We start from the raw sequence: 25,875 nt of genomic DNA, 5'->3' as shown, positions 1-25,875 counted from the left end.
GAATAGTTATTCGTATGATCTAGAATCAAATCAGAGGATCTCAGTAAAAGGAGATAATTGTGGGGTGATACAAGAAAGAACAATTCGAATTGTCCGATAATGAAGTCATTTGCCCCACCAAATAGGGTGATGCTTGTCACTGAAGATATCTAAGGCATATTGGGATTATCTGAGTTGTCTGGGAGAACAGAATTGCATTAAATGACCTTTAGAGTCCTTTACTAGTCTTCAATGTAACTCAATTTGTTTGTACTTATTACCCTCCTTGCAAGGCGTCCCTGGGAATGAGAGAATGAGCAATCTAGAATAGTGGTTATTAAAGTATGGACCCTGGGAGGATAATGCATAGGTTATGCTAAATTCACCATACAAACATAATAATTGTATCTAAGCAATCAGATGTGTATTTAGAGCCATGATTACCTTTTATTAGAGGCAAATCTTACTGTCAACTTCCTACTAACTTGTGTCATCTCTTCTTACTCTTACTCCATGCATCCTAGAAAAATTTAATTTATCTCTTGTTTCTATGTGTTAATATTTATTCTGTTGTTTCATTATGTATATGTTTTTGCTAGATTGTAAACTAGGCTAAGACAAGGACAATTTTTTTACTTTTTATTCACAATGAAGCTCTTCACAATGAAGAGCCCTCCAAATGCTTAAGGTCTCACCTTCTCCTTAGGAAGTGATGACACAAAGAGATCTTAAGTTTTTAGAGGCGACAGCTTTGCTGAACTTGATCTTAGAGTTTATATTATCAGTCCCTTTGGGTTAAATGATGGCAGGAAGAATTGAGGAAAAAAGCTGGAGTAGGAGAAGCTAAACAATCAATCCAATATTTATTTATTTTTCAACAATCACTTTATAAGATTTTGAGTTCCAAATTTTTTCTTTCTCCCTCCTTTCTGTCCCTCTTCCCCAAGATGGCAAACAATTTGATATAGGTTATATATGTGACGTTTTTCCACATTGGTCATGCTGTGCAAGAAAAATTAGAACAAAATCAAAACAAAAACAAAACAACAATCAGAATATCATGAGAAAGAAATAACAGTAACAACAATAATGAAGGTGATAGTAGTGTGCTACAGCAATGTGCATTTGAACTCCACAGTTCTTTCTCTGGTGTGGATTGCATTTTCCACCATGAGTCTTTCTGAATTGTCTTGCAATCTAGTATTTTTTAAGCAATTCCTATGTGCCAGGAACTGTGCTAGGTGTTAGACAAACATACAAGTATAATGAATGCCATAATTCCTCCTCAAAATGTGCTTACATTCTAATGGGGAGACCAGTATATATGGAAACATATATAAATATAAAATTAATGAATACAAAAACATATACCAAAACAACAAGTTTATTTGAGAAGTAGATCCCTAATATTTGGTAGGACCAAGAATAGCTTCATGCAGAAAATAGTATTTGAGTTGATCTTCAAGGAAGAAAGGAATTCCATGAGGGGAAGGTAAGGAGAGAGTACATTCCAGACATGGGGACAGCCAAGAAAAGAATTGGGAGATGGAAATGTTGTGAGTGAGGAAGACCAGTCTGGCAAGAAAGCAGAGTGGAGAAGAAGGAGTAGTGTCCCATGAGGCTGGAAAAGTAGTTGGGACAATAATTGGGAGGTGCTTTATGTGATAAACAGAGATATAGTTTACTCCAGAGACACTGCAGTTGGCTCTGTCGAGGAGTCACATCCTCAAATCAGCCCATAACAAAAGTTACTTGTGCAGCAGTATGAAAGATGGATTGGAGTGGGAAGAGACTTAAAGATTTAGGAGACTATTGCAATAATCTAGGGAAAAGGTGCTGATGACTGAAAGTATAGTGTAAAGGGTAAAGGGAAGGGCTTAGATTCAAAAGATGTAAAGGCAGAAATGATAAGATTTGACAACTGATTGGATAGGTAGGATACAGGACAGTCAGGTTTTTAGAACAAACTCACATTGCCAACCTGAGATACCGGAAGGTGACTTCAGAAATAGAGAAGTTTAAAAGATTTTGGGGGGAAATGAAGTCAGTTGTAGACATGTTGAATTTCTAAAAGATAGTTGGTGATATGGAGTGAAACTCAAGGAAGAGACTGGAGTTGGATATGGAGATGTGGAAGTCATCTGCAAAGAGATGATAATTAAACCTTTAGGAGCTGGTGAAGTTACCAAGGGAAAAAAAAAAAAAAAAGATAAGGAGAAGAGAACCCAAACCAAAGTCTTGGACAGATTTGTAACTCCTGAACTGATTCAAAATTCATCTTTAACAAGTAATGTTGGTACCTAGAGAAATTCATTTGGGGAGAAATGGAAAGAATCACAGGAAACTAACCCTGGAAACACAAGACTACTCTGGTGTTTGGTCACCCAATTCTGTGGCCACAATTCTGCTGCTTCATAACTCCTAATTACTCTTGATAAACTTAGTTGTTTTGAAGTTGCAGGAGTGCTAGTGTTGGTAGGTGCCTTTCATATTTGGAGGCCCTATGACAAAATTCCATTACTTTCACCCCAGTTATGTTTCTGCTAATATTCTTATTTTGTTAATATTTGTGTTTTATAAATTCCAAATTGTTGTTGTAAATACCCTAAATATCGGTCATACTTATATTTCAAATATGCATTAAAAAGCTTTTTTGAAGTGAAATACAAATGATTTTTAGACTACTGATCTTATAAGACTTCCTCAGTTTTCATATCATCTAGAATAAAATATATAAGGACGACAATAATCAATTAAACATTTATTAAGCACTTAATATATATCAGTCATTGGACTAAACACTAGGAATACAAAAAGAGACAAAAGATAGTCCCTGTTCTCAAAGAGTTTTACAATCTACATGAAATAAAATGGAAAAATGAAAACCTAATCCTATTGGCAGGGGTGGCCTTGGGGCAGTACAATTTTCAGAGGAATTAAAAGGTCTACCTGCCCTCTAAAGAACATATATGAGATTGCTCCTCCTACCAAGCCTAAAATCCCTGATGATTAAATCTAGGGTGGCTGAGGTCTGGGACAAAGGCCAGATATGGGTGTGTCTGGGAATACCAACTCTGGCTACATCTTTTGAGAAGAAACTTATCTTTCAGCTCCATTGAGCTGACCTCCCTTGAATCAAAAAGAAAGTGAAAATTCTGAGACCTGGAGACCCACACGCAGGTGGAAGAGTATGGAGTTTCATTCTAGAACCATTAGCTGCTGGAGATTGAAAATGTTCTTGAGACCCGGTCTAATAATCATACTAATTTTAAATGGGAGGACTTGAGGGATCCAACTCAGGAAATGGCTTGTCCAATGTCACCTGTAACTTGTAGCTCAGTTGGATGTTTTCTGCTTGGGAATCCAGGATTTTTTCTCATTACAATGAAATTTAACCTGCTTGGAATAATGGGAAGTACATAGAGATAATTTTCTAATTCAAGGATGTGAGCTCTAATCTTAGTTCTGCTAAATCACAATGTAACCTTGGAAAAGACACTTAGTCTCAGAATCCCTCAGTTCCCTCTGGCAAATTAGGGAAGCTCAGTTAGATGACTTAGATGGATTTTGGGAGAATTTAAGTTTAAATTCTACTTCAGACCTTTAATATCTATCTCACATATCTTACTAGTTACATGACCTTAGATAAAAATTTCTCAGCTTGAGTTTTCTTATTATAAAATGGAGATAATAACAGCACTTACCTCCAGGGTTGTTGTGACATAAGTTAAGATAACATACAAAATGTTTCTAAACTTAAAGTGCTATATGAATGCTTTTTGTTGTTGTGCAGTCTCTTACAGGCAAAGAATGACTCCATTTGGGATTTTCTTGACAAAGATTCTGGAATGATTTGCCATTTCCTTCTTCTGTTCATTTTACAGATTAGGAAATTGAAGCAAACTCTTGCCCAGGGTCAGTTTTTAAGAGCCTTAACCCAGATTTGAACTTAGGTTTTTCTGACTTCAGACCTGGTGCTCTCTATTCCCTAGATCACCTAGCTGCCCTAGCTCTAACAGGAACACAAGCTATTATAAAAATCCCATGATCTCAGTTGTCACTGCTTCCCTAAACACAAGAGAATGGGGTTGGGGAGGCCTGAGCTCAGCATTCACATGAGTCCAGCTTCAAGGAAGGGTGGGGCTGCTGCTTTGTCTGAGCCTGTGGATTGCCAGGTGTAGCCACCAAAGGTAAGTCCATCCCTAGGGTGAAGGAGAGGGTGACAGGCAAGGGCAAGCCATAGTATATATGTCTTCTTTTTGCTCCAATGTGGAACATTTATTTGCTGACCGAAAACAAAATTACTAGGAGTATCTTGACCTTGAAGAGGTAAAGATCTAAAAACAACTCAAAGGGAGCAAGGGAGGGAAACGATAGGGTGGAGTGAGGGTGAGGGTGAGGAATGGGATTAGAAGAATTGGGTCTATCTTTCTTCAGTGTGGAGATCTAGAAACGTAGAAAACCCTTCATCTGCACTCATCTGCAATTAAAGGCTAGCGCTAATCTTAAACATTTTGCCTGAGGTACTGGAAGGTTAGCTTAGGGTTATACTTCTAGGGTAAGGACTTGAACCCAGCCCTTCGGTACTACTAGAAATTAGCTTCTTTAGTTCTTAGGCCAGCCCGTCTTTCCGGGGAATTGCTAGGAAAATAGACTTAGGATGCACATCATCAGATCTGAGCACCTCGTCCTTCAGAATAAGAAACGAGTTTTAGGTTAAGTGTTCAAGGTCACACAGGATTCTAACCCAGGCCCTCTATCGCCGATCTGATGCTATTTCCACGACATCCTTCAGGCGACATTGGAGAAAAGCACGGCCGGGCAGTTGCCCCGATTCATAGCGCAAGAGGTGGCTAAGGAACAGGAGGCTCCGGTTGAGGAAGGATAAGACAAGGGGTAGAGAGAAGCCGGGCTCTCGCCCCAAAAGACCACTTCTGGTCCTCCGAAGTAAAAGGGGCCTGAAAAACCAAGCTCCTCCCCTTTTTCCTAGTCCTCCCCCCCCCCGCACTAGGTGGGGCGGGGCGAGCGGTGGCCCCTCCCTCACCGCCGTGCCGGGTTGCTGGGGAGCTCGCTGTTCAGTGCGCTCTTTAACCAGCGGCTGCCCCGCGCTGCCCCCTCCGCGTCGGGACACCTGGGGCCGGAGGCGAGCGAGCGAGCCGGGAGGCAGGTCCGCAGTGTCCTGCGGGAACTCGGAGAATCCTGGGGCGGGGTCAGGGAGCGCAGCGCCACGAAGCTAGGGACCAGCGGCGAGGGCAGAAGAGCCCTAGGTGCTGGGAGAGCCTAGACGAGTGGAGCTCGGGATCCGCATAGTAGAGCGGGGCGCAGCTGCCCTCTCCTCCGGCCAGCCTGGGAGGATGGAAGACACCCGCTCGCCCTGTGAGTACCGCAGCTCATGTGCCCCCTCCCTCCTCCTTTTCCCCTCCCTTTCCCTGTGCTCTTTTCTCCTTCCTTCCCTCTTAGCTCCTTTTCTCCAGCTCTCTGCCTTTGTGTGGGTTTTGCTGCAGCCCCCTCCCCACCCACGGGCCCCAGCGCCCTCCTCCGTCCGTCAGTCCCTCCGCCCTCCTTTGTGGAGCCGCCCGCAGCCGCCGCAACCGCCCTTGAGCCCGGCCGGCCGCCGCAGCCTCTCTCCCTTATCTGAGAGAACGCATCTCCTCCAGTCTCTCCTCTTGGGGCCTGGGCTCCAGCCCCGGCTTCGGGGCACATCCGAAAGGGGGGCTGCCCCTTTGGGTTGCCCTGACCTCTTCTCCGGAGGGACTCCATCGGTGCCCCCCGCCGTGCGCGGGCGCTCAGCTTTGTGTCTCCAGCTCCCCCGCCCCCCTCTTCCCCACCCCTTTTTTCCTCAGGCTTTGCTTCATTCCTGTAGCTCTCTCTGCGGCCGTGGTTCCCCGGAGGCTCCCAGTGAGGGGCACGGCGTGGGTTGGGTGGGCTGCGGGGGTGGAGGTACTGTCTCTTGGTCCTCCCTTGCCCCTAGGGCGGGCGGACAGCCTGCCTGCCTGCGCCCGGGCGCTAAGGGGCTGCGTCAAAGAGAGCGCCGTCGCCGCCGCAGGTGACAGGCTGGGCTGGGAAGTTCTCCCATCCCCCTCGCGTTCTCACCCTTTCCCTCTCTGCGCCCAACAGAGATGGACCGCGATGCCGCCAGGAGAGACCACCCCGGAACGCTGATGGAAACCCGGACTGGGGCCAGCGGAGACGCTCAGCCGGGGGGTAGCGGCGGCAACGCGGATGGTGAGGAGCCCTCGGCTGCAGCAGATCCCAGTGCCCATCCCCAATCGGAGAAGATGCCGGAGCCCAGCAGGAATGTGGCGGCTGCAGCGGCGCCAGCAGCAGCAGCAGCGCCCAAGGGCAGCCGGGCAGTTCCGAATCGGTGCGTCAAGGACCCCAAACTAGTGCACCATCGCTTCCTGCGGCGCAGCGTGGTGGACTCGGACCAGGAAGAATTGCCCGGTTTGGAGCCGCCGGAGCCGGAGCCTTCTCCGCAACCCCCTCAGCCCCTGCGCAAGGTCCTGCTGCTCTCCAAGACTCGCCGGCTCATTGCAGAGCGGGCTAAAGGTGGAGGGGCGCGCGCAGCGCCAGAGCTCCCGGGGACCCCCCTGCCACCAGCAGGTGCCCCGATCCCCGAGGCTGCCCGCGAAGCGAGCCCAAGCCCCGGTAGCCAAGGGGATGGAGCTGCCGCGGCAAGCGTAGCAGCTTCTTCGGCCGCGGAGAGCAGCCAGGATGTAGAGAAGAAGGAGGCCGCCACGGTGTCTGCTTCGGCGGCCCCGGCGGAGGTGAAATCCGAACCCGGACCCACGAAAAAAGAGGAGCCGGAGGAGGAGGAAGAAGATGATGAAGACGACTTGAAGGCGGTCGCCACCTCCCCAGATGGCAGGTTCCTCAAATTTGATATTGAGCTGGGTCGGGGCTCCTTCAAGACAGTCTACAAGGGGCTGGACACCGAGACTTGGGTGGAAGTGGCCTGGTGTGAACTTCAGGTAATCATTTTTTTACTTTGCCTAGTGTGGTGGACTAACCCCATTTCTCTCCACCCCCATCCCTTCTGGCTTCACCCCTTTCCCATACCCCAAATCCTCCCTTAATTAATTGCTTGGGCATCGCACAGCTTAAGGCCTAGTTGTTCATTCTATGGATTAATTGGAGAGCTTTCTTAAAACCACCTGCATTTTTCCATTCCTTGACGTTTGTGAGAGGCTGTGTGTGTGTGTGTATGTGAAGGGATAGAATAATGCATTTTTATGATATTAGTCCATTGTTAAATCTGTAGCCCCCTTTTCTTTCTGGGAGAAAAGAGTTCTTTAGGCCATAGGTTCAGTTTCTGCTTGGGCAATGTAGTTTTCTTGTGATAGGAGTTACTGAATGACTAGTCAGTTGCTAGGGAAGGAGTGCCACCTGCCATATTAAGCTAGAAACTTCTGGGTTTTTAGCAAGGGTAATAGCATCATTCTTTGTTTAAAAAAAAACTAAACAAAACAAAACAAAAAAAAACCTAAAACGTTTGAATTTTAGCTGTGAGTTGTCGATTAGAAAGACTACCTTCAAAAAAGAAAAAAGGAAAAAAAAAAAAGAGTACCTTCAGTCCTATTAAGAATGCCCACCCAAAGAGATTTGTCACACAATATTTAGCATTAGGGAAACCAGGTGCCAAATATATACTCCTAATTGTAGTTTTTCCCCCCCCTGGAGGTAGTCATGATTAAGTAGAATATGGAAGTTGGATGAGAGTGTTAAGGACATTGGTTCATTAAATGGATTCAGAAATTGTTGAAGCTCTTGAAACAAAAATCATAGGAAATGTGAGTTTAAAAAGTAAGGGCCATCCTTCAGCATGAATTTTTCATAAGTTCGCCACACATTGGCCCAGCCTGCTTGGTATGCTATAGGATTATATAAACTGCAACATGATCTACTTAAGGGGCAGTTTTTGGAGGCCTTGGGGTCTAATTGTCTAAATCTCCATTTTATCAGTACCTAATGAGAAAGAACTGCAGCAGTCAGTCATTCTGGGTTTTCCTAGTCTAATTACCTCTGGGGTTTCTATAAAGTATTATTTGAACTGGGATCTAGACCTCAGTGACACAGAGGCAAAATGTTAAGCTTCAAGAGTGAATTCCATATCTGATGCAATGCTCAAGTAAGATAGTCCTTAGTGCCATCTAGGCTAATTTTTGATAGCTTTGCAGACTACTACTTGGGTACCAGAAGTATGATTCAACTATACCACATCAATCCCCATGTCATCTAGGTATGTTCCTGGAGGGAACCTAGATGTAATTGGGGAAGTCTGTCTAATTCAATTAGATTGAGATTCTAGGACTTGGGTCTTTCTCTAGAAACTGAATACAGTTTTTTAGTTTCTTTACATCTCATGTACTTTTTTCAGGTTTTTTTCCCCTTTTTCAATACAAATTAGTGAAACTCTGCTGGAATTGGGGGGTGGGTGAGAATTAGCCCTATCTGTTCTACCTTAGCTTGTATACACTGCTGAATTTGGCAGCTGCAGAGCTAGCCAGTTGGAAACTGGACAGGAAAAAAAAGACAAGTCAGGAAGGCCGCATTGTTGAGGAGCCCAAGACCCAAGGCAGCAACTCACCAGTTCTTTGGTAAGCAGTAACTTTCGCTGGATGAGAAGGCAAGTCAGAAAAGAAAAACTTAAGGAAGGAAAAGCCAGAGGGTCTTTCCAGAAGAATTTGTATTATTTTAATATTGATGATTTCTGAACTCTTGCTGCCTTTTTTTTTAAAAAATAAACCCCCTTCCCCCCAACTTTCCCATGACTGCCAGACATTGTGTTATAGGCATTGTGTTTACAAAGAACAGGTACTCAGTCAATTGAAGTTGAGTTTGCAGGTTGTAAAACAGATCTGGGTTCATGGGGGATAAAGTTCAAAAGGTAAAAAGCATGCAACTAAAAAAAAAAAAGTGGCTAGGTGTTTTATTTAAAGAGACTTCACAAAAAATAGCCAGCCATATTTCTAGATGTCTGAAGGAAGATGCTAGGCAATTAGTCCAGTGCCCTCATTTTATAGATAAGCAGACTAAAAGCCAGAGGCTTAAAGTCATATAGGTAGTAAGGACCTTAAGGCTTCCTGGTTAGAATAGGAGTAGTTAAGTGATGTGGCTAAAGTCATGAAGATAACAATTGGCAGAGTTCAAAGGCTAGGTCTTCTGATTCCAAATCCATCTCCTTTTATATTATATAGACAGTGCTACTTCCCTTTAAAGCAGAAAGTTTAACTAAAAGATATTTCAAAGTCATTTCTAATGAAAGAAGCATACTCTTCCATTCTTTTTTAGAAATTACATTTTTTTTTTTAACATTGTGAACTTAAGAGCCATCACCTAGGATTCTTGAATAGGTGAAAAACAATAGGGTGGTGGTACAGATTATAAAATATTTCTGTGCCTGCCAGATGCTGTGTAGAGTAAAGTCTGAGGTATAGTGGTTGCCCTCTAGTAACTTCAAGATTTAAAACTGGGGAAAATGACGTGTAAAAAAAAACATAAATATGCCAACAAAAACCACCCTAACAAATAAGGTGGTTAGGATTAATGTCAGATGAGAAATACACACAGGAAGTTTTATTGGAATCCAAAGAAGGGATAGTTCAGTTCTGTTGGGTTGGTCAGGGAAAGTTTTTTTTGGAGGAGTTGGAATTGGAGTGGAGCCCTAAAGGAAGGTAAGGAGGGTGAGAGAGGATTTTGTGTTTGGTCCTGGAGATGATAGGGAGTCATTGGAGTTTATTGAGTAAGGGGTTGACATGATCAGACTTACCCTTTAGGGCTATCACTTTGATGAATAGAGGAAAGACTTGAGGCAAACCACAGGCTATTGTAATAGTCTGGGTGTGAGGTGATGAAGGCTTGCGGAATAGTAGCAGTATCACAAGAAAGAAAAGGCAGCATCTTGGAGAGGTACTGACAAAGTGAAATTGAGAGGCCTTGGAAATAGGTTTGGATTTGGGGGATGAGAGATCCATGAGTAGATAAGACCTTTTTGAGTGGAACAGAGGAAAGGTTTGCTTAGGAGGATAATAGGAATAAGACTGGAAGAGCCAGATCCTAGTGAGCTTAGAATGTTAACTTAAGACATTTTGACTTTATTCTTTTTGGCAGTGGGAAAGTGTTTGAGGAGAGGAACAACACGATGGAAGCAATAGTTTAGAGGTATGAATCTGGCTACATCACAGTGAATGGGAGAAAAGTTGAGGCAGGGAATTCATCTGAAAGTTTTCTGGAATCTAATGAAGTTGTTAAAGAATATTGGCAGTGGGAGTAGGAAGCAAGACAGATGAGAGCAACCTTGTGCAAAAAAGGCTCAAAAAGACTTACTGTTTGGCTTTGGAGAGACATCTTCGTCAAAGATGTATTTAAAAAAAAACCTCAAGAAACCAAGCAAATGGTGGTATGGTTGACTTGGACTAAGGAAGTTAAGAGAATGAGCTCTTTTTGAAGGAAAGATGATGAATTCAGTTTGGATGATGAACATGAGGTGATGGGAAAATTATTTGGTGGAGTTTACTTGCTGGAAGCTGGAAATGAGAGGTAGAGGTAAGGGCCCAAATCCATTCCCAATGGCTTTGGGAATCATAAGCATAGAAGGTGATAGTTGGAACTTAGGAATTTTTAAAAGAAATTTATAACATTTTTGCACATATTTAACCTATATGCTTGCTATCTTGGGGAGGAGGGAAGCTAGAGAGGGAGGAAGACGAATTTAGAACACAATTTTACAAAAAGGAATGTTGAAAACTATCATTACATGTATTTGGAAATATAAAATGCTATTAAAACATATTTTTAAAATGTACTTAGGATTAGTGATAAATATTGGTAATAAAATCGATTAGGGTGAAGGTCAAATGGCTACTATTGATGCAGTAAAATACTGTTATTCTTTTAAAATTGGATTGCAGATAGTCTTTCTGCTCATTAAAGTCTTTTGCTGTTTTGTAGTTTTTCAAGTTTAAAGATTTTGTTGATTTAAATATAGACCAATGAATTCCAGATTCCCCCAGAGCTTTTAATCTTTGGTCCTCCAGAACATTACAATCTATAATTATTCTCTTCACATTTTTTCCAACCATTCTTAAATTTCTCATTATTTTTCCACAAATGGTCGACACTTTTAAGGAGTATACAGATTTTTAAACTATGAGTGAAGAATGTATAAATGTATTACATGTGTGTATGTAATATATATTTCCTTCACTTCCCTGAATCAGAAAGGAACCAATTTTTGTGCTGAATTAACATTAACACAGGTATAATGATAATTCCTTTATCCTAGAAATAACTTTTCTGTATAACTGTATAATATTTTTTAAAATAACTTTTTATTGATAGAACTCATGCCAGGGTAATTTTTTACAACATTATCCTTTGCATTCACTTCTGTTCCGATTTTTCCCCTCCCTCCCTCCACCCCCCCCCCCAAGATGGCAAGCAATCCATTACATGTTGAATAGGTTACAGTATATCCTGGATACAATATACGTGTGCAGAACCTAACAGTTTTCTTTTTGCACAGGGAGAATTGAATTCAGAAGATATAAATAATCTGGGAAGAAAAACAAAAATGCAAGCAGTTTATATTCATCTCCCAGTGTTCTTTCTTTGGGTGTAGCTGCTTCTGCCCATCTTTGATCAATTAAAACTGAATTAGCTCTCTTTATCGAAGAGATCCACTTCCATCAAAATACATCCTCACACAGTATCATTGTTGAGGTATATAATGATCTCCTGGTTCTGCTCATTTCACTTAGCATCAGTTCATGTAAGTCTCGCCAGTCCTCTCTGTATAACTGTATAATTTTTCAGATACCTGTAGCTTAACCTTTTAAAGCAGCAACTCTGATTACTTAAACATTTGGAAGATATATATTCCCTTTCCATTACACCCATCCTTATTTAAGTACAAGACATTGAATGTAATTTAACCATTTGTTGACAATCCAGTATACTCATAATTATTTTTCTGTTGCATGTGTAAGTGTGTTGGGTTGCCTTTGGCAGTCATAGAAGTGAGGAACACTGCTTGACCAACCCTTAAAAAAGTCTTCAGGCTTTCATTGAGTGTGTTCTTTAAAAATGCCTTCTATTGTAATTTATTTTAGTATTGACCTATGGAGAATAGTAATAGTTCATTTGCTTTCTTCTTGGCTATTCACCTATCTCCAGTCTTCTGTATAAAAAGAAACTGTGCATCCATCCTTGTTAAAATAGTGCTAAATATGAGGAGAAACAGGCTATAGGCTTATGACTTAGGGCTTATGAGATTATATTTGGAGAACAAGAAGTGAATTTTTGTGTATGATCTCTCTTTAGACTACTTAAGCACTTTTCTTTTTTACCTTTTTGGCTTGCTTCCTAGTTCTCCTTTGTGAAAAAGATATAGTGCAAGTGAACTCTGTCTAAAGTGAGATGTTATTATAGAAAGAAATGACAACTAATCTTGAAATAGGGCCAGCAGTGGAAGCTTAAAAAAAATCAGAGATCACCTGTATCTACAGTCACATACTTGAGTTGGCAGTGAGTTGTAGTGGTTAAAGTAGGATCTGATGTAAGAAAGATCTGAGTTCAAATTCCAATTCAAACATTTACTAGCTGTGTGACTCTTAGAAAATCACTTAACCTTTCTGAACCTCAATTTCCTCATGTATAAAATAAAGGGATTGGACTTGAAAGCCTATGAGGTCCTTTGCAGTTCTGAGAAAAGTTAAGTCTTTCATAGTTGATCCTCACATAATCTTGCTATTACTGTGTACCATGTTCTCCTGGTTCTGTTTACTTCACTCAGTATCAGTTCATGTGAGTCTTCCTAGACTTTTCTGAAATCAGCTTGCCTCCCTTGCAGTTCTAAATCTGTGATGCTATAACTGAACCTTCTTCTGTTACAAAGAACTCCCTTTTTCAAGTTTTCTTGTATACCTCAGTTCCCTTTATCTCTTCCTTCATCTTTCCTTTCAATCCACCTATTGCCTTCATACACGGGTAGTATCATGGAGAAAGCATATTAGCTATGTAACCTTGGGCAAATTAAATGTTATGACCCAAATAAGTCTAATTATGTTGACCCCTACCTATGTCACAGAGTTGTTGAGAAAACACCATAAACCAGTGCCATCTAAATGAAAGTTTATTCTTTTCTGCTTCACAAAAGAAGTTGTGATTTTTTAAAAAAATTGATTATTTTTGCAATGAGAATTACTTTCATCAAAACAGATCACAAATTCTCTAGTCCTTTGGAGATAGTTTCAGGGGTTGCTTTGGTCAAAATATTAATCAGTCTTCTGAACCTTAGCTTTTCCAGACATAGTGCATTGGTTCCTCAGGTGACAAACACACATTTTGTTGCCAGGCTGGTACTCAAGAACTTTCCAGCTTGGGTAGGACTTGGCAGAACTTGTGTCTTGGAGATCCCAGGGTTACCTCTGAAGGTGAAGACTTTCACAGGAATGAGTGGTTTTATAATAATAATAATAATCATTATTTCTTAGTAATTACTACTGTAATTTCTGATCTGACATGATAAAAGGAATGCTTTCTGGGACCTCCAGACTTTTCTCCCCTTCTCCCTTACTTCAGATATGGGAATACAGGGAAATATTCACCCTTTGAGACTGATAAGGGAAAGAAATCTTTCTTGATGACATTATTTTGGAACATGAATATCAAGCTCTAAATTATTCAGAGTACTGATGCTTTATTTCAGCTTCTTGCTTACCTTGCATTTATAGTAACGCTTAAGGTTTGCAGAGCCCTTTTGTATGTTTTCTTTGATCCTCATATGTTCTTTTAATTGTAAGTAACCATTTATTTGTCACCAGTTTACAAGTCTTGCGTAATTTATCACGAAACAAGTAGGTGAGCTTTCTAGGACTGCTTGGTTACATCCCACTTGCCCATAAAAACAAACTCAAATTTTCATTGCTGTCCCACTTTCCTGTTCTTCTTCTTCTTCTTTTTTTTTTCTTTAAAAACTTCTGCCTGCTTATGCTGTTAATATTTTGTTTGATGTTCATTGGTGCTTAGTACCATCTTTGGATGAATATAGTTAGTCTAACTCAGCTTCCTTTGGACTCTTTCTCTGTCCTTTGACTAATTTCTTTGTCTCACCTACTTATTTTAGCTTCTGGGGTGCTCTTGTTCCTTCTTCCCACAATTACCTCACTAGTTCAAGCCCCTATCATGTGGACAATTGAAATGATACCCTGACCTCCTTTCTCCAACCTATCCTTCACACAGTTGCCAAAGTAATCATCCTAATGCATAGGTCTGATGAGATCACAGAGGGGAAAAGTTCAGGGAAAAATTCCTCCCTATCCAAACTCCCACTATTTGTTCCTGCCCCACAGGGTTCTTCCTCATTTGTACTCTTGCCTCATTTTGTATTTATTATTTTTTGTCTCTTCTATTGCCTGGATTGTCATCAATTCTTGGTTCCTTTTCTCTTTCCCATGGGTAATGAGGTAACTTTTCACTTCTCAGAGGAGAATGTGATTTTCAGCATGATTTTGTGATGTTATTGCATTATGCTGAATTTCCTCCTTTTTTCTTTTTTCTTTCTTTTTTTAAAATTATAACTTTTCAAAACTGTGTGAACAATTCTTCAACTTTAGCCCTTGTAAAAACCTGCGTAAACCGCCCCCTGCCTTCCCCTACACCCTTCCATAGATGTCAAGTAGTCTAATATATGTTAAACATGCTAAAAATATGTTAAATTCAATATATACATACATATTTATACAATTATGCTGCAGAAGAGAAAAAGTGAAGCAAAATAAAATGCAAGCAAATGACAACAAAAAAAGTGAAAATGCAATGTTGTGAACCACACTCAGTCCCCACAGTCCTCTTTCTGGATGTAGATGGCTCTCTTCATCACAAGATTATTGGAAATGATCTGAATAATCTTATTCTCAAAAAGAGCCACGTCCATCAGGATTGATCATTGTATAATGTTGTTGCCGTATATAATGATGTCCTGGTTCTGCTCATTTCACTTAGCATTAGTTCATTAAGTCTCTCCAAACTTCTCTGTATTCATCCTGTTGGTCATTTCTTACAGAACAATAATATTCCATAACATTCATATATCATAATTTATTCAGCCTTTCTCCAATTGATGGGCATCCATTCAGTTTCCAGTTTCTTGCCTCTCTTTTCCTCTTACTTTAAATGTAGGTAATTACCCCAAAGATTCTTGCTTGAATTCTCTTTTTTCTTCACTTGGTTACTTTCCCTGATAGCTGATACATAGTAGGTGTCATATTGACTTGACTTTATTCGTTTTTTTTTTTTTTTTTTGGTAGCTTAAATTGGCCTCTCTATATAGATGCTTTCAAGATATATCTCTCCAGTGCAGACTTTTTATTTTCTAGTTCTTTACGTGACACATATCTCACTTAGATTTTTCTATCACCATCTCAATTTTGATATGTCTAAAACAAAACTCCTCTCTCTTCTTTCTGTCCTGCCATCTTTCAATTGGCATTTCCAGTCTTATCACTCACACTTTACTGTTTGAACTTTATAGTAAATTCTTTTCCCAGTTCTTTTTCTAAATATGCCTTGGGGTCTTTCCATGAAAAGTACCTCTATTTGTACTGTCTCTTCTTCCTGTACTGCTGATTTTGTTTTCCCTACATCCTTCCCCTCGCCCTTCATATAAGAAGGTTGAAACTAGTAAGTTTAATTAAATCTATTATACTGGTGAATTTTCCTTCTCAGTCTCCCCATGACAAGTTTGAGGATAAATTTAATTCAATAAACATTTATCATTCATTCATTTAGTGATTTATTAAGCAGGTACTATTTGACAGGTACTGGGAAGAAGAAAGAAGAAGAAAATGAAAAAAAGGTTCTTGCCCTTTAAGAGATTGCATTCTACCTAGGAAATATAGCTTATACACAGATAAATTACATTCTAGACAAGAATGGAGAGAGATACTATTAACAATTGGAATGAAAGCTTCTTGGACAAGATGGTCCATGAGTTAAAGCTTAAAGATAAGTGTTTTGAGAAGGAGGGATGAAGGAGGAATACATTCCGGTCTTGTAGGTAGGGGATAGTGTATGCAAATTCAGAAAGGTTGAATATTTAACTTTAAGATTTAAGAGCAGATCTTAGAGAAGTTTGATTGGAAAGTAGACTGTTTAAAGTGGTATACAAGAATTAGAACTGAAAATTTAGATTGGAGTCACATTGAGGAGGACTTTAAACATCAAGCTTATATGGATCATGGCATCTAATCCAAGGTGCCAGGTATCCCTAACAGGGCTCACCAAATCACATGTCGGGATCCTATTTGCTTATATATTTTTTTTAACCTATGAATGGTGATCCAATTATTGAGATTATTGAGAAATAAGCCACTGAATGAATTTTTCATTAGGAATAGAGATGGTTCTCAAGTGTATTCATTTTCATGAAAATATTTTGACCTCAATTTGTCATTATGATTATGTAGTGTTTTATTGTCTTATTTATGCTGTTAAGTGTGAGTGCTAACAAAGGAATTGGATGAAATCATAGAACTTGAGGGGTAGCTTGTGGTTCAGGAGTCAAAAAACCATGAGTTCTAGTCCTGACCACCCTATCCAACTGTGGGATCTTAGGCAAGTTCCTTTAATGCTCTATATCAACATTTTTAACCTTAAAATGCTAGATTGTTTTCATTTTTCCATTCCAAGATGATGTTTATATATAATGAAATTGAAAAACCTTCTTGACAACTGGCAACATCTTCTTTTGTGTTGGATATTTTACTTTTGTTTAAGGGAGGCTGAGATTAAGCTGAATATGGATTTCAGGATTATGTTTATATAGTTAGAAAATGCTGTCTCTGATATCTCTTGGCTCTGCTATATAAGCCCTTTCCTTATCCCAACATCCAATTGCTAGTACCTCTAGTCTGATGGCATCTTCTATTTGTAATGCATATATTTATATGCATACCTTTCTTATAACTTCTGCCTTTTTATAGAATAACTCATTCTTGAGGAATTTTGTTACTGTCTTTCTATTATTAGTACCTAGCATGGTGTAGTGCTAGGTACTTAGTAGGCACTTAATAAATACAGTAGGATAACAGAATTTATCTTAATAGTGAAAGTTTAAAGGTCATAAAATTCAACTTCCTATTTTATAGATAGTCATGGATTGGTTTACCATTTGTTGAAATTTTAATAGCTGGGATTCCTTTCATATACTAATTGGACCAGATAGCCACTAAAGTCTTTTTCTAAGAACCTGTATAATTGTGTGATAATTGAGAAAAGTGAAGCCGACCCAGGTAAGAAAGTTCTTTTTAAAGAATTAGTATTAGTGCATATTAACATTTATACTAATGTATATGTTAGTTTTAGTAATATTGTTGTTATTTGAGATTCACAACAATATTGTGTAGTAGGCAGTATCACCATTTTTTACAAGTAAAGAAACTGAAATTGAAAAAGATTGAGACTGACCTTTGTCACAGAGCAAGTATATGTTAGAGGCAGAACATGAACATGGATCTCGACATGTGTAGAAATACATGTATCCTGCTAAAGCACTTATATATAAAAATAATCTTAGGGCTTCCTCATAGTTTCAAGGTTGCAATGCCTTCACAAAAATTTCTTTAGTACTGCAAATTTGAATATATTAGAGTGTAATTTTTAAATTTGTTGTGATGCATATCTCTACATAAAACACCAAATAAATGAATAAAATAGGCTAATAATTTAGAAGTAATACAGCTTTACAATATATTTGTGCGTGTAGATTGCTGTCTTCATTAGGGGTCTTTAGCATCACTATACAACTTGATGCATTGATCAATTTTCAGTTCTAGATAATAGGTTTTAAAAATACATGACTTTGAGAGAAGATTCTGGGAAGATGGCAGAATAAAGCAGAAAACTTTCAACTTTCCAACTCTCCTCCATAGAAAAAGACAGACCATTGCCTCAGAGGAAATGTAGAGAAAGCAGAAATAAACAAAAGTCAGAGTAAAGCAGTTGTTTTAAGACAGTCTAAGAAGACCACAGGAAAAAGCTGGCCTCCTGGGGCAAAAGTTTAGCCTGGTGTAGTGCAAATACTTCAGGCTAACTCTGTGGAATAAACAAGCAGGGGAGTAAGGGGAGGAAGTAGCTGGCGTTAGAGACAACCTCAGCCTTAGAAACTTTGATTTCCCAAGCTGTGTCTGTCTGTGAGAATGAGTGAGGGTCTGACAGCTGAATAGACCTTCCAGTGTCGAGGGTAACAAGCACAGCTATTGACCAGATGAATCGTGGTTGGATTGCTGTTTTGGGGGAGAAAGAACTAGTATATACTTGGTGAGTGAGGTAGTGAAGAGTTGGGGACACTGCTGGCTGTGGATACTTGCAAGAGAGCAGAGTTCATGGTTTCAGTTCCAGGGAAGAGAGAGCAGCTGTAGTTAGCAGTTACCAGAAAGACCAAAGAGAATAAGATTATTTTCGGGACATCGTGACTGGGGCCTCTAGTCTAGCTTCTGGGACAGATCTCAGAAAGTAAGAAGGACCTAGGACTTGGGCCACACCTTGGGATGAGAACCTGATCATACAACAGCTGTTAAATACATTAAAATAACAACAACAAAATGAAAATAAGCAAGCAAAGGAGAAAGAACCAAACCGAAAGAAAGAATAGAGGGTTGCTATGGGGATCAAGAAGATCTGGGTTCTTATTCAGAGAAAAATGATGGAACTAAAAAAGCCATTCCCTTTTTAAGGAGAAATGTCAGATGGTCCTAGGGGTAAAGTAGAACAATTCAAGAAAATTTTGAAAAGGAAGTCAACCATTTGAAATAGAGAATCAAAAATTTAAGGAAAAAAATAATTCCTTGAAAACTAGAACCAGGCAAAGAAGCTAATGATGTTATAAAGAGACAAAGAAGTAATTTTTTTTAAAAGTCAGAAGAATGAAAAAATAGAAGAAAATGTGAAACCTCTCAGAAAAATAACTGATCTGGAGAACAGGTCAAGGAATAATAATATAAAAAATAATTGAACTATCTGAGAATTATGATAAAAACAAGAATCTCGTTATTATATTTTAAGAAATTATCAAGTAAATTGCCCTAAAGTTCTAGAACAAGAAGGCAATACAGACACAGAAACAAAAACCAACAAAATTCAACTATTGTTGAAGTGTAAAGTAGATATTTCTGATTATTTTTCTTGTGTAAATAAAACTTATACAGCCAAGAATAGAAGGAATGCAGAAAATTGAGGGCAAACTTTCACAGACAATCGATAGAATGTGATTGATAAGAGTATTTCTGTGGAGTAGGAAATGAGGAGCTGTTTGATTTAGAAAAAAAAAAAAAGACCTGGACTTAGAGGTGCACTACACCAGGCTAAACTTTTGCCTTAGTAGGCCAGCTTTTTCCTGTGGTCTTCTTAGACTGTCTTAAAACAACTGCTTTACTCTGACTTTTGTTTATTTCTGCTTTCTCTACATTTCCTCTGAGGCAATGGTCTGTCTTTTTCTATGGAGGAGAGTTGGAAAGTTGAAAGTTTTCTGCTTTATTTTGCCATCTTCCCAGAATCTTCTCTCAAAGTGATGTATTTTTAAAACCTATTATCTAGAACTGAACATTGATCAATGCATCAAGTTGTATAGTGATGCTAAAGGCCCCTAATGAAGACAGCAATCTACACGCACAAATACCACCATTCCAGTGGTAATAAGCATATATGTGTTTGTTTATAGATATGAATATGCTTAATTGTAGCCTTCTTGGACAGGGGAAGGGAAAATAAAGTAAAAAGTGCAAATTAGGACAAAAGGAAACAAAGAATAGTTGGATCGCTTTGAAAACACACATGAAAAATCCACCTTTCTTGTACTAAAAATTTCTATACTTCATTGGTTTAATGAACACTATAGTCTTAAGTTTTGGGGTTTTTGGGGCATGTTATGGATTTCAGTATAAAACTTGAGTTAAACATTTCTTATCTCCTGATTTCACTATGAGTCTAATCTGCCTCCTTTCCTCATGTTATATTTCCTGGCTCATACTTTTTTTTTTAAATTAAAGACTTTTATTTTCAAAAGATATGCATAGTTTTCAACATTCACCCTTGCAAAACCTTGTGTTCCAATTTTTTTCTCCTTCCCTTCCCCCCACCTCCTCCCTTAGATGGCAAATAATTCAATTTATGTTAAACATGTGCAATTCTCCTATATATATTTCCACAGTTAAAATGCTCTATAAGAAAAATGAGATCAAAAAGGAAAAAAACAAGAAAGAAAACAAAAAGCAAGCAAACAGAAACAAAAAAGTGAAAATACTATGTTGTGATCCACACTCAGTATTGATCCTAGTATAATCTTGTTGCTGTGTACGATTCTCTTGGTTCTACTCATTTCACTTAGTGTGAGTTCATGTAAGTCTCTCCAGACCTTTCTGAAATCATCCTGCTGATCATTTCTTATAGAACAATAATATTCCATAACATTCATATACTATAACTTATTTAGCCATTCTCCAACTTGGGCATCCACTCAGTTTCCAGTTCCTTACTACTACAAGAAAGGACTGCTACAAACATTTTTGCACATGTGAGTTCTTTTCCCTTTTTAATGATTTCTTTGAGATATAAGCCAGTAGAGGCACTGATGAATCAGAGGGGATGCACAGTTTGATAGCCCTTTGGGCATAGTTCCACATTGCTTTCAAGAATAGTTGGATCAGTTCATAATTCTACCAACAATGTGCTAGTGTTCCAGTTGTCCCACATCCTCTTCAACATTCATCATTATCTTTTCCTTTCATATTAGCCAACCTGAGAGGTATGTAGTAGTACCTCAAAGTTGTTTTAATTTGCATTTCTCTAATCAATAGTGTTTAGAGCATTTTTTTCATGACTAGAAAGGACTCATAGATTTTTTATGCATGTAAAACATGTTGGAAAAATAGAGTTCTGTATGATGACCATGTATTTAAAATCAGCCGGAGTCAGGAATTCAGGTTAAGGGGAAAATCTTCAATCTTTATTGAAGTGAATAGGTGAAAAAGGATTGCGATAGCAATATGGGCAAGAAAGATTGCGATAGCAATATGGACAGCTGTGACAGGAAGCCAGCTAGCAGAGGGGGATTGGAGATGAAAGGCCATAGCAACCGCAATGCGAGCAGCTGTGTCAAGACACTAGCCAGCAGTCTCTCCTGCTACTTCCCTTCCCACTCCCCTGCCTCCACCCACCAAAAACGTCATTTCCTATACAACACATCAGGACTTGCATAAAGAGTGGGCGGGGCCTTTCTTTCTCCAAGTATATATATTAATAGAGTATGGTCCAATTACTATTTAGCCTCACATGCTTGGGACCTCAGTGCATCAACTCAAGCCTCAGCCCATTATAGTTTTGAGTTAAGAAATGAGAGACCAAAAGATGGTGGGAGCCTCCTAATTTTGTATTGTGCATAATTTTCTCAAGAAGAGAATAAATCATTAGATACATTGAGCACTAAACATGACCAAAAGCAGAATAGAACGAGACAACTGCAGTAATTATTTGAATCAGTTATGTGGAGTCGTCTTCAAATTATCAGAGCTAAAATACTTACCATGATTGTAAGCTTTGCTACTCAAGGTGTGCAGGTAGACTGAAGGCATTTTTACTGACAGAGAAAATTTTTTTTGTTAGAAGGAGAGATGAGATGGAAGAGCAAGTAGGAGTCTTGTTGACTTTTTACATCCTTTTTTAAGAGTGTATCTGTTTCCATTCAACCAGTAACCACAAGTAGTACCTCAAATAAATGTAAGAATGTAGAACCAGGAGTATGTTATATGATATCAAAATGAGTTTCCTTACCATTATGCAGTATATTCTGATTGATCAATAGAATTTTAATGTTGGGTTGATTTGCTTAGTTTTAGCTTTGCCAGAGTACATATGGGGGTGTTAATTGACCAATTTTTTGAATTCATAAACAGTTGAATCATTTAAGTAACTTAAAAATTATCTAGATGTTTTAATTATGTATCATATTTCAGCATATTAAGACTTGAGTATTAATTTTTTTAAATGTTGATACTTTGTAAAAAAAAAAAAAAAAGCACAAACATTACTAGTATTTCCCAATTTTCCATCCTTCCAACTTGTAACATTCTTCTCCTTTGTAACAAAAAACTTTAGGTAAAACAGATTCATTGGCTATTCCAATAGGTATAAGTATTTATAGCTCATTCATCATTTGGCCAATACCTCTATGCTGGGAAAAGAGAGGTATGTTTTATCATTAGTTTTTGGAAGTTAATATTAATCATTGTATTGATAGCAGTAATCTAACATCCATTTTTCTTTTTCTTTGCAGAGAAAAATATCCTAGATAGAACAAATTCTATTTTAGTCTAGATTCAATAGCTTAATAGTTTCTCTTGAATTTTCATTGTAAGCAATTTTCAAACAAAATTCTTGAGAGAGTAATTTCAAATGCTTCCCTAAGTATCTGACTTCCCTTTCTACCTCACCATTATGTTATTTCTTTGTATTATCTTAATGTTGAAAATTTTTAAAACCTTGCTGATACCTAGTTGGAAAGCTTCAATGACATTTTTCACAATAAAATTTCAATATGACAGTTTTTTTTTGAGGGCAAGGAGGGGATATTGACAGTATGAAGGTTAAAGAGATATATGAAAAGGGAATTATTAGCCAAAGCTTTTATAAGCTTGTGATACCTGTTTTCAGTTGGTCCTTCTTTATTTGTTTGTTTTTGTTTGTTTGTTTTTGTTCAAGAAACTGTTAATCATACATTTTTACCATGTTTAACATATATTAGATTACTTGCTATCTGGGCGGGGGCTGGGGTGAAGGGGGAAGTAAAGGGAAGGGAGGAAAATTGGAAAACAAGGTTTTGCAAAGGTTAATGCATATGTTTTGAAAATAAAAAGCTTTAATTAAAAAAAAAAAGGAAACTGTTACTTTCCTTTCCATTCTTCCAGTTCAAGATTCTGTATGGTTGAGGATTTGTTTTGTTTTGTTTTTAAATCATCGTCTAAAATCTTTTGCATTCAAAAAATGAATTGGGCTGAATATGTAAACTGACCATCTTAACAGCATGAAAATCCAGTCCTTTAAAAAACAACTCCTGAATTTTAGTATCAAGTGTTGACATACAGTTTAACACATACTTGAAAGCAACCAAAATCAAAGAAAGAAAATATATATACCCTCTGTTACTTTAAATTGATTTAATTTGTCAGCACCATGGTCTCATTTACAAAATGGGAGGACTGGACCAGATGACCACTAAATCAGTCATACAAACTTTCTTCTTTTGGTTGTCTTGCTGCTTCTCTAATACTTCTGCTGAAGTAATCAGCTTTGTTAGATGTTTTCTTGTCAAATACCAACTAGAATATGTGTACATTCATACCTTTATTAAATGTCTACTGGCCAGGGGCAACCAGGTGGTTCCATAGTGCAAGGAGCACTGGGCTTAGAATCAGGGAGATTTTTCTTCCTGAGTTCAAATTCAGCCACAGTTACTAGCTGTGTGACCCTGAGCAAGTCACTTCATCCTGTTTGCCTCAGTTTCCCCATGTGTAAAATGAGCCGGAGAAAGAAATGGCCAAGCTCTCCAAGAAAACCCTGAATGGGGTCACAGAGAGTTAGACATTTTCTCCCTTCTCAGAACTTGGATCCTATTGGGAGGAAACACTGCATACATGCGAAAGTAAAATAAGTAATTTCAGGTGAGAATAATTGTAAGTTAATTAAGAGAGATGATGTATACAGTTGAAATCAATCAGATTGGTAGAGTTCTCATCTTTCAAGTCTCATTTTTTAGCACTAATCCTGGCAAAAATGTGCTTAATAAGTGTTTGTTGCTTAATGAATCAGTGATCTCAAATTCAGTTATAATTTCTAATATAGTTCATATGGCAAATCATTCACATCTCATCTTCCATAGTTCTTGTCCATATCCTTTCATAATTTTTCTTTTTTTTCTTTTTTTGAGATTGGGTCAACCTGTCTCACCTAGGCTGGAAGTAGAGTGGCTACTCACAGGTCGAATCTTATTCTCCATCAGTCTAGGAGCTTTAACCCATGTTGTTCTTCCAACCTTGGCCAATTCATTCTCCTTGGGTGTCCTAGTGGCCCACTGCTTCCAGGAGCTCACTAAATTTGTTTTGTATTTAGTGTGAGACTTAATTGACTTAACCTACTGCAGTTCAGAATTCTATTAGCTTTGGCTTCCCCAGTAGGAAGGATTATGTATATGAATTCTAAGGCCTTTTTCTAGGTCTTTTAACTTTGTACTATTTCAATATTTGGACTGGTTTTTGTCACATAAGTAGCCTAACTCCATTTCTTTTCTGCAACATTTTGTGCTATCATTGGTAGAATTACAGATAATAAAAAGACTGAGGCCCATAGAGGTTAAGTGGTGTAACCATCACTTTGTCCCAACAGAGAAAGGTCACATTCGACATTCAAATCCAGATCTTTGGTTTTTCTTTTCTCTGCTAGTACTTGACACTAGGCACTTAGCATCATTGTTCTTAATTGATGTCCAAGATCTTCCAGTTTTAAATCTCTTATTCCATGATTCTGTGGGTTACCTGCTATCTTGATTATTTTGGCACTTATGCTATTGCATCATTTGTAGTCATAAAGCATCTCTTTCTACCCATTTATTCAGTTAATGTTTATTAGACACTGATAAATTACCAGTGGAAGACACAAGGAGGATGGTGAAATACTTTACACAGACTTAGATAACTTTTGACAGTTGATACAGAGCCTACTTTGACAAATCCATGATGACATTGGTGTGGTTAGTTCTTGAATTTGTCTTTCTGTTTCCATGTCTTTTTGTATTAATTCCATATAGTAGATCCAGGCTAGAAAAACAAAAATGAAAAAACTAGCCTTTTATCTTATACTTTTAATACTTTGGAGGTGAGGAGTAGAGACTGATTGGTCATCAGACTATCTACATATATCACATTTTTAGTAGCTGACCTGTCTCTTCCTTGGTTCAGAATGTTCTTTCTTTACTTACTCTTTCTGAAAACAAAGGTAACATAAATGTCAGACCCTGACTTGGGATAAATCAGCTGATTTTAATCTTGGAGATTTCTCTGGTCTCTCTGTCTTGTTTTCTACTCATTCAGGGTCATATCCTAGGAATATCAAAATCTGGCTCATGAATCCAAGAGCCTAGGAAAATTTGGCAAGCACTGAGATTGATGATAGAACAGGTTTGTTAAAGTCATGAAAGAACAGAGGAAACCTTTAGCAAGGCAATAGGCAAAAGTTAATGTCTTCCTTCAAGTGAGCTGTTTCCCTTCCCTTCCTGAATTTCACTCCCAGTTCTTGCACAATCCAGTACTTAATTGTATTGCAGTTTTATGCACTGGTATAACAGACATGAGCATAGTCTAGTGTTGCTCCTCTCCTTCCCTTAGGGGTCTTCTATACTAGCTTGCATTAGTGTTCATGTATCTGTTTCTAACCTGAACTCTCCTGGACTGTATCCATACTGGCTTTTGGTAGATTCCTGGCTTTGTTCTGGAATTTCTCCATTCCTACCAGGTCGTCTGATTGTTTCTCCCATTTTTCCCTATGTTCATTTGCAAAATATTTTGGAGGGGGTGGGAATCTCAGGCAGCAACTAGCTCATAAAGCATTAATTGAGAGAGAGAGAGACAAACAGGAGAGAGGGGAGAAGAAAGAAGAGGGAGAGAGTGGGGAAAAGAGGAAGGGACGGATGGACAGGTGGATGGAGGAAGGGAGAGGAAGAGAGTGTGTGAGCAAGTGAACCCACCTCTGTATTAATTCTTTTAATTTTACTTGTACGATTGGATTCATCAGAGGCAGCTATGACCCTAATTTCTAGGGTAATCCTCGAGTGGTTCCATTCCTAACACTGCA

At 38.7% G+C, this 25,875-nt stretch overlaps 1 protein-coding gene across 1 annotated transcript in view; it reads left to right on the top strand.

The window, feature by feature from the left end:
• The first annotated feature begins 5,076 nt into the window (after positions 1-5,076).
• Positions 5,077-25,875, top strand: part of WNK2 (WNK lysine deficient protein kinase 2) — a 229,901-nt gene continuing 209,102 nt past the window's right edge. The window contains 2 exon segments of the mRNA XM_051983917.1: positions 5,077-5,355; positions 6,097-6,950. Coding sequence (XP_051839877.1) covers positions 6,099-6,950 — 852 coding nt within the window. The 5' untranslated portion in view covers positions 5,077-5,355; positions 6,097-6,098.

The sequence above is a fragment of the Antechinus flavipes genome, chromosome 1 (genome assembly GCF_016432865.1).
Source record: "Antechinus flavipes isolate AdamAnt ecotype Samford, QLD, Australia chromosome 1, AdamAnt_v2, whole genome shotgun sequence".
Classification (NCBI taxonomy): Eukaryota; Metazoa; Chordata; class Mammalia; order Dasyuromorphia; family Dasyuridae; genus Antechinus; species Antechinus flavipes.
The sequence above is the reverse complement of the archived record's forward strand: the minus strand, read 5'-3'. Positions and strand labels throughout refer to the sequence as shown.